General features: G+C 36.1%; 1 protein-coding gene across 1 annotated transcript in view; it reads left to right on the top strand.

Moving 5' to 3' along the window:
- Positions 1-8,065, top strand: part of LOC123239379 (cytochrome P450 27C1) — a 30,784-nt gene extending 22,719 nt beyond the window's left edge. The window contains exons 6-9 of the mRNA XM_044666649.1: positions 2,072-2,238; positions 2,719-2,797; positions 5,857-6,060; positions 7,949-8,065. Of these exons, the coding sequence (XP_044522584.1) occupies positions 2,072-2,238; positions 2,719-2,797; positions 5,857-6,060; positions 7,949-8,065 (567 nt within the window). The remainder of the gene's footprint in view (positions 1-2,071; positions 2,239-2,718; positions 2,798-5,856; positions 6,061-7,948) is intronic.
- Positions 8,066-9,555: the final 1,490 nt, after the last annotated feature.

Raw genomic sequence — 9,555 nt, 5'->3', positions numbered from 1 at the left:
AAGGAAGGAAGGAAGGAAGGAAGGAAAGAAGAAAGGAAGGAAGGAAGGAAGGAAGGAAGAAAGGAAGGAAGGAAGAAAGGAAGGAAGGAAGGAAGGAAGGAAGGAAGGGAAAAAAGAAAACTATACTTAGTGTTTATAAAACAAAGATCCTATCATTAAAGTCTGTTGTTTTATACTGAACCAAGTAAACCAAGGGGACTGAAAGAGGTCCAGACAAACAAAATTCAATTAAGCAAGAATATGTGAAGTGCCTAACTTTCTATGTTAGGCCACAGGAAAGCAAAGTCAAAAACAAAACAAAACAAAACAAAACAAACAAAATGATCTGGTTCCTGAAAGAGCTTACATTCTACAAGGAAGTATCAAGAGAAGAAGATTTTGTTTTAATTACGTATTTAATTTATCTCTATATGCTATTGCTTATTTATGGCTTTATTTTAAATAATTATGCAGCTTACAGAACATCTTAAATGGCTATTTTTTTTAACATTGTAATGGATTTTTTATCATGATTCCCAGTTTAAAAGCTGACTCAGATGTTCTTTCCTCCTGCCACCTGGTGGCAGCTACAGATTATAACAGGGAGAAGAATGGACAAGTTGGGGAAAAGCTGCTCAGTTCCCAACCTGAGATCCCAAGTTGGGGTTATCAGTTGACAAACTCCATTCACTTTCATATTGCCATTTTTACATAGAAATTTCTTATGTCTTTTTATGGACATTTTTTTAGCTTTTAAAATTTCCAATGTTTCAGAAATGTGTTTTTGTTTGTTTTTATTAAGATGCTTACTCCCTCTGCTGATGGAGATCACACTTTCCTTGCCACTCATTGTGGCTGATAAATTCTTTCCCCTGGAGTCAACACTAAAAAATGATAAAGCTCTTTGAACCTAGCTATACTGGGACTGAACTCTTATGTATAAAAACCCTTTAAAAAATTGAAATACCTAAAACAAAATCATGTTTCAGGAAAATAATATGATATGGGCTATATAACTCAGATGTTAGTTGTTGGAGAAAGCATTTATTGTGAATTATCATCACTCATAAGAAAATGACAGAATCATAAAGTTACTAAAAATCAATTTTAGTGTGATTGTTGAGATCTAAAGAAAACCAATGCAAATAGGTAAAAACATTATACTATATTTGAGAATCATGTCACTATTATTCCTCCCAAAGAATAAGACTGTGGTGACTAAGAAAGAAAATTATATTCTTATATATAGTAGGCAGTCAATAAATATTTAGTGATTTATTTGAAAAACATATTGGAACAATTGGCTAAGTTAATAGTATCTTGATGCTCATCTCCAGAGGATCAATATAGTTTTAATCCAGAGTTGGAGGTCCAAGTCCAGACTAGAGTAGGTTGATGATTGTTTTGGATAGTAATACTCTTCTGGATTGGCCATTCTGAGCCTAGGGGAATCTACCAAAAGCCAGATTGGTTTCTAAGATAACAGATTCAAGGAAAAATGGGAATTCTTCAAAAAACTGGTAGCTAAATAACATGATGCTAGATTCTCCAGCAAGAATTTTCATGGTTGACAGACTACTATTATTTACTCTCTGTTTTTAAAAAATACAGTTAACCCATGGAGCAGCAGACCAGTGCCGAGTGTGACTTGCTGAAATAGTTCCATCTTGAATATAAGGACTAGTCTAAGTTAAACCAGTTAAACCATTTATATTTACTGAGGTTAAAAAAAGAATTCAGAAATAAAAATCATCTCTTGTTCTTTGTTAAAAATAGCATTTATAACATGTAGTTGGTTTTATCTTTGAGAATATTTAGGTTGTTTTTTTTTCTATGGTAGATTAGAAAGCAAGATATTTATTTTAGCAAAATAGAGAGTACAGTGGGGAAATGGAATATGATATAGTCTAACAGCATATGACCCGGATCCTTAGTATAACGTGGTTGTTTTATATCTACATATGTATAAAATGAAATGCCTTTTCTGGAAATTTTGGGGGTTTTTTTGAGCATTGAATTTTCAGTTATTTTCATAACTCACTTTAATTGCATGTACATCTATGTTGTTGGGTTTTTTTAATTTTTTTATTAGACTTCCTTCACTTTGTCCTGGGCAGCATACCTATTAGCAAAGCATCCTGAAGTTCAGCAGTCAGTATATCATGAAATCATTATGAACTTAGGAAAAAGACACATTCCAACCGCAGAGGATATCCCCAAAGTACCACTCATCAGAGCTCTGCTCAAGGAAACCCTAAGGTAAAAAGCTTTCAAAAGTCATGTCAAGAAATTTACCTTTAAAGCTTCAATTCCTTTTCCAAGGTGATTATAATGAACAACCTAGAAAGCCAGTTCAGTTAAGTCTTATGTCTACTTTTAAGTGCTTAAACCTTTTCTATGTACAGTAAGGGTACCATTATTCAGTTTTCTGGATTATAGGGAAAAAATTCATGGCAAGAAGTGCTTTGCTGAATAGACATCAAAGGCAATTTTCATCCCTGATTTATTACCTTAATTAGTCTATTATTCTAAATACCCATCTATTGTACAATATACCACTTAACTTCCACACAGAGCATGGCTCTTCAGTTTACTTGCATTCATTAACCAAATCTTTTTATTCAAGGTAGTTTTGAGGCTATTTATTTGAGAGAATTGTCATTCTAAAGCATGCAGTTATTTGGGATACAGATTATCTTTACAATAGTTAAAACTATTCCATATTTTGTATCTCTTTAGGTTATTTCCAGTTTTGCCAGGAAATGGTAGAGTAACCCAAGAAGATTTGATCATTGGAGGGTATCTAATTCCAAAAGGGGTGAGTTTGGCATACAGTCATCTATTTTTCTGAATCTTCATCACATACTCTTTTTTGAAGATATTTTGCTGCAAAAAGTGAACTAAATAAACTAGGAAGTGAAATGTGCAATTATAATGTTCTGTCAAAAAAGAACCCTGTCATTGCTAAAGCCAAGAGTATAACTTTTTCTCAGTGACCCAGTTTGGGAAACCTAAATATCCCTTAGAGCTTACCTTAAAAAAAAAAAAAAAAAAGCATAAATACCCAAAGTAATTAAACAGCTTAGAACAATGCTTGACATATTCCCCAATCCTTTTTTACCTTTCCCTTCAACCTAGACTTGGATTTTTGGTCATTCAGTTCTAAATCTTTTAAAAACAATAGGGAATGTTTATTGAGTATCTAATGTATAGTAAGAAGGGGGTGGGGGTGGGGGACTTGGGATACAAAAAAAGATTAAAAATGGTTCCTATCTTTAAAGAATTAATGATCTTTGAGAGATATGACATAAACGTGGAAAAATTTTTATAAAACATTAAAGCTAGTACCTAGAAATCATCTAGTTCAGAAGAACACTGAATCCCAGAGAAGTACAATGAATTTTGTAGGTTCACACAGGTAGTCAGTACCAGAGCTAATCTCTGAACTACAAAGCTAATGTTATTTCTGTACTACAGTGCATAAAAGAGAGGTCATGGGGCTTTGTGGATAAATAGCCATGCCTGGAGTTGGGAGGATCTGGATTAATTTTATTTATCTATTTTTTATTTAAAAGTTTTATATTATTTTTATTTTGGGGGGAAGGTTTGGATGTTTTTCCTTGTTTGTCCTCTTTTCCTTTCTGCTCTGTTGTCTGGATTTTTTTTTGCGTGTAAAAGTTATCGAGTATTAATGCTTTCCTCTTGTTTTTTCTCTTGGTTAGTTCTTGAGCATTGCTTGCCATTATTATGTTGGTTTTTCCTTCTTAGTTGCAAGTCTGGGTGAGGTGGGCAGGCTCTCTGTCTATTGAGCTGTGTAGCAGTTTTTGCCCGAGTCACAGCTCGGTGCGGCCCTCTCAGCTTTATCCTCATGCCTAAGTTCTGGGCTCTTTAGGCTCCTGGGGTCTCAAGTCTAGCTGTTCTCAGCATCAAGCTTCCTGGTGGTCCCACTGCTTGGTCTTCTGCCTGAGGCTACTTTACGAGTCTAAGTGCACTGCTTCCACAGTCTGTCACCTCTCTGTTCTAGGTCCATGCCCAAGGACCATGCTCAAGGTCTACACTCAAAGTCCATGTTCTTTAGCCTCTTGGGATCTTAAGTCTCACTACTCTCAGGAGCAAGCCCCTGGTGATCCCATTTAGTTGCCAAGAACTTAGTGACTTAGTGAATGCCCCACTCTTACTCTAACTCTTGTGTGCTGGCTCTGGGATTGTAGGTGGGGTGGGGTGGGTGAATTGATCAGCTTGCGTTTTAGAGAGAGCTATTTCACCCCCTTATAGTGTGGAAATGCCCAAATCCCACATACCTTCAATGCTGTGCCCTATTGTGGGGTCCCTTTGTTCATCTGGATTTGGTTTTTGTGTCCTTTTGAGGTATCATGTGTTGCTTGGTTAGGAGAGTTAAATGCCCTGCTTCTATTCTGCAGCCATCTTAACCTGAAAGTCCCTATTTTATTTTTAAAAATATTTTTTCATGTTTACATGATTCATTTTCTTTCCCTCCCCTTTTCCCTCCCCTCTCCCAGAACCATCAAGCAATTCCACTAGGTTGTACAAATGTTACATTTTATTTCATGGACTTGGGTTCAAATGTGATCTCAGACATTTCAACTGTGTGACTCTGGACAAATCATTCTAGCCCCCATTACCGAGTCTTTGCCACTTTTCTGTCTTAGAATTTATATTAAAAGAGAAGTAAGAATTTTAAAAATAAATAAATAGAAGTCACTTCAGGTTCAGGACTCAGGAAAATCTTAAAAATAGATGAAATAAATACTTATTAATGCGAAGTGAATTATAGTCTCTAATTGAACACCTTCAGTGTTTGTGAAGAGTTGCCTATTTAGAAAGATAGATAAATAATAAACAGAGCATTTATTAAGCACTTTCTTTGTGCTAGGCACTGTGCTAAGGACTGAGGATGCAAATAAATAAAAGGATCCAAGCAGTCCCAATCTACAAGAAGTTTACAATAAAGAGGAATTGGAAAGGAGTTAGGAATGAATGTAGGTGGCAGCATGGTGTTGAGATGGATGGGGAATGGCAGGGAGGCTTGGTTTGGGGCAGGATAAGGCTAAAGCTCATCTATCAGTTTGTCAATCCAAGGGCAGAGCTCAGGGTTCTAGTAGGAGGCAGATAAGGATGATGACTGGCGCAAGAGTGCATGATGTAGAGATGTCTAGAAAGGACAGATCATTTTTATGACGAAATTTTTCCTTATTTTAATTCCAAATCTTTTTCTCCAATAAAAATAACTATTGATGTCTTTTTCACATTATCATTATTTCCTGTAGTGCCCCAACATTCTCCTTCCAAAAGAGCCATCTCATATAATAAATGGTATTTTTAAGACAATTCTGGAATTCCTCTCACAGACTTCTTATCCTTACTTCTCTCCTTTTGCCTCACTCTTCCTAAACCTATTTTTCATCTCATTTTGACCAATAGTCACTCTGCCCTTCCTGCTTTCCCATTCATCTGTTTTTTGACCTCGTTTTCCTCCCTTCGCAATCAATATTAAACTCAAATCTCTTTATTCAATCACCATCACTCTTTCCAAATCCCAACCCTAAGCTATTCCTATTGTTTGCCTTTGTAGCTTTTTCTCCTGGTGGCTGAATGCCTCTGTTGAAAGCCCATAACCATTCTAACATTTGTTCAGTTTGGGGGAGGCAGTAAGAGAAAGCACCTGTAAGTGCCTTTAAAAACTATCATTTTTTTAAAAAGCACACAGACATGGTTTTGGTTAGGAATATAACATGATTCTGCAGCGATTGCTTCTGGGCAGGACATCATTTTTGTAGTGACTTTTTAAATAGCATCTTTTCACTTGATCTGCTTTCATATGCCACCATTCTTTTCTGTTATAAATGGTTTCCTCAGACTCAATTGGCTCTATGTCATTATGCTACATCATATGAAGAAGAAAATTTCCCAATGGCAAAGGAATTCAAACCTGAGCGCTGGCTGAGGAAAGGAAATATGGACAGAGTAGACAACTTTGGTTCCATTCCCTTTGGTTATGGCCTCCGCAGCTGTATAGGAAGGAGAATTGCAGAACTAGAAATTCACCTTGTAATGATACAGGTAAGAACTGCATAGTCTATGAATTTGTAATTTCATCCCTTTCACTCTACTGAATTGAATTATGCACAAAAAGCACTTTTTTAGAATGAAAAGAAAAAATTAAAAAAACCTGAATGTATTACTTTAAATCAAGGATTCTTAATATTTTTTTTTTAATTTTAAACCCTTAACTTCTGTGTATTGACTCATAGGTGGAAGATTGGTAAGGGTAGGCAATGGGGGTCAAGTGACTTGCCCAGGGTCACACAGCTGGGAAGTGTCTGAGGCCGGATTTGAACCTAGGACCTCCCGTCTCTAGGCCTGACTCTCAATCCACTGAGCTACCCAGCTGCCCCCATTCTTAATATTTTTTATACATGTCATGGACCTCTTTGGCAGTCTAATTGAGCCTGTGGAGCCCTTCTCAGAATGATAGGATATTTTTAAAACTTGATTTTTATTTATTTTTTTTCCCATGGTTACATGATTCTTCTTGTCTCTCTCTCCCTCTTCCCTCCCTCCTCTTGGAGTTGACAAGCAATTTCACTGGGTTATACGTAATATGATATTTTAAAATACATAAAATATGTAAGATTACAAATGAAACCAATTATATTGAAATGTAATTACCAAAACATTTAAAAAACAAGTTCACTGATAGCAGGTTAAGAAGCTCTCCCAAATCATCTTGTACTAAAATATAAACCCCTGAGTCATCTAGTATGATGTAAAAGAAAATGTATATTTCATCTTTTCATTTCTGAAGCTTTCTTTTCTTTGTCAAAATATCTGTTGTTGGCTATAGGTCAGGGGTTGGCAACATATGACTCTCGAGCCATATTTGGCTCTTTTGAGGGCCAGATATGGCTCTTTCTGCAGGAGCCATAAAGTCAATATTTTTTCAGGCGCTGTTACAGGAGCGTGTGCTGTGAGCACTGTACGGCTCTCACGAAATTACATTTTAAAAAATGTGGCATTTATGGCTCTCACAGCCAAAAAGGTTGCCAACCCCTGCTATAGGTATTTAAGAACCAGGGGCCTTGAATTTAGATTTCATACATATTGTCTTCTAGTTGAGTATGTATGCAAGAGTTTTATCAGAAAAGTATTTTTTGTTCTTTGGGCAAGGAAACATTGGTCATACCAACAGGTTTGTTTCTCAAAGGATGTCACACTATACATTTTTCCAGCTGAAGCATTTATTAGCAGGAAGTTCTCATCTCTTATTTCCAGTTTGGAGTGGAGGTCTAAGTGATGGAAGCTTGGGATTTTATGCCCAAGTAAACTCCCTTTGTCCATTTGATAGCCTCTCTTTGAGAAAACTCCAAGTGGAAGAGGCAAAAGGCTAGAGTTTTCATGATGAAGCCTAGCGTTTAAGTCTTTACAATTTTTTGCTTTTTAAGTTGTGGCCTGAAATATTGTGGGCCATAAGATCATAGGAATGTAGATTTAGAGCCAGAAAGGACCCTAGCTGTGTTTAGTTACTGCTTCCTGATCCCCATTCCCCATCCCATTTTATAGATGAGGAAACTAGGGCCAGGGAGGTCAAGTAACTTGCAAAGGTCACACAGGTAAGAAAGGAGAGCTGAGATTCAAAATTGGGGCTTCAGAGGCCAACTATAGGGCCCTTTCTGCTTCTCTGTTCTGCTTTAGAAGTCAGTGCTTAACATAGTGCCTGGCCCAGAGTAGGCACTTAACATTTATTGTGGATTTGTTGGTCTACTACTCAGGAATGGATGCTCTGTTTTCAAATGAGCAGACCCTTGTTGATTGATCTAGTATTCCTCTTCAAAATTATTATTACTTTGGCTCCCTGGAATCGATAACAATGGTATCAATATTAATCCCATAGGAAAACATGCATTTTCTTCTTTAGAGCTGGAATGTTTACCTCTTTTTCTCTTTTTAGTTGCTTCAACATTTTGAGATCAAAACTTCTCCTCTAACTAAAACAGTTCACGCAAAAACCCATGGGCTTCTGACACCTGGAGAGTCCATTAATGTGCGATTTGTTACCCGAAAATGAGACTTGCTTTTTTTAGAATGATATAGCAGATTCAGCATGGAAACTGGTTTATGTCTCCCTGATGTAGGCCAGGGGTTCTTCTGTGCCGCTGATCACTTGTGGAGAATAAGTAAAAGGATCATTTCCAGAAACTGCTTGATTATAAAAAGACCTACAACTTTCTATTCTTTGCACAAAAGAGAACTACAAATCTTTATATGGTGTGATGTAAAAGAAAATTTATATTTTACCTTTTCATTTCAGAAGCTCTCTTTTCTTTGTTGAAACATCTATTGCTGGCAGTAGGTGTTTCAGAACCAGTGGCATTGAATTTGGATGTCACCTGTATTGTCTTCCATTTGAGTAGGCAAGAGTATTTAATTAACAGTAATATTTCTGTTCTTTGGGTAAAGAAATGTTGGTTGTATTTGTACTTGCACATTTATTTCTCAGATGGAAAATATAAAGTATGTAAACTAACATTGACCAAAGACTATATATTAACAGGAAATTTCCATTTCTTTTTTTCCAATTTTAACACTATAAATTGGAGGAGAAGAAATTAAATATTATCATTATGTCCTCAAGCCCCAGATTAGACATCAGTACAAAATATTTGTAAAACTGAAAAAGCTAGAATCTTATTCTTCTCAGTTCACAGTTATTATTGAACAAACTTAGGCATAAATCTTTGTTTAAAAAAGATGATGCTGGGTAAACATTATTAGAAATATTTTTCGAGAAAAAGATAAAGAAAATATAATTTTCTTGTTGAGTTTTAACTGCTGGCCTAGATAGTCATGAAAACTAAAAAATAAATCTCAGTCTATGAAATTGCTTTGTTAGGAAAATGTCAACAAAATGTAAGCACAATGAAACCTTATATTAGCTTTAAAATCTCTGGAACCTTTTCTGTTTACATTATGAGAAGATCAGTTAATGAAAGAAAAAACTTTAATTAGAATTTCTAATTTAGAACTTTGAGCCGAAAATGCCCTTAAAAATATTTAGTTCAAATCTCTCATTTTATTAATAAAGAACCAGAGAGCCAGAGAGGCTAAATAGCAAGATTCTTTTAAATGAAAAGACCAGAATCTCCTTATTAAGAGTCGAGACAAAGTATCTGTATTCCCAAGGTATAGGCAGCAAATTGAGCTTTATCTCAGAGACTATCTCCCAGGGACTTTGAGCCTTCCCTCTAACACCTATGGAACTCACCACATGGCGTTGCTGCTGAAAGAATCTTAGAGACCTGGTCATTAAATCCCTGTATTTTACAGATGAGAAAGCTGGGATCCAGAAAAGGGAAGTATCTTGCCCTGACAGAGCTCAGTAGCTCAAGAACTGGGACTAGAGCTAGATCTCCTGACACAGTCCAATACTCTTACTTGCCACAGAGGATAGAATTTCTTGGCGTTTATAGAGTAGGCATTTTAATTCAACAATTAACCCTGTGTAGGACACTGTGATAGGTCTTGGGGGGAATACAGTTTAAGTAGCAGTCCCAGCCC

Source organism: Gracilinanus agilis, chromosome 3 (genome assembly GCF_016433145.1).
Source record: "Gracilinanus agilis isolate LMUSP501 chromosome 3, AgileGrace, whole genome shotgun sequence".
Classification (NCBI taxonomy): domain Eukaryota; kingdom Metazoa; phylum Chordata; class Mammalia; order Didelphimorphia; family Didelphidae; genus Gracilinanus; species Gracilinanus agilis.
Note: the sequence above shows the minus strand (reverse complement) of the source record. Positions and strands in the feature narration are given on the sequence as shown.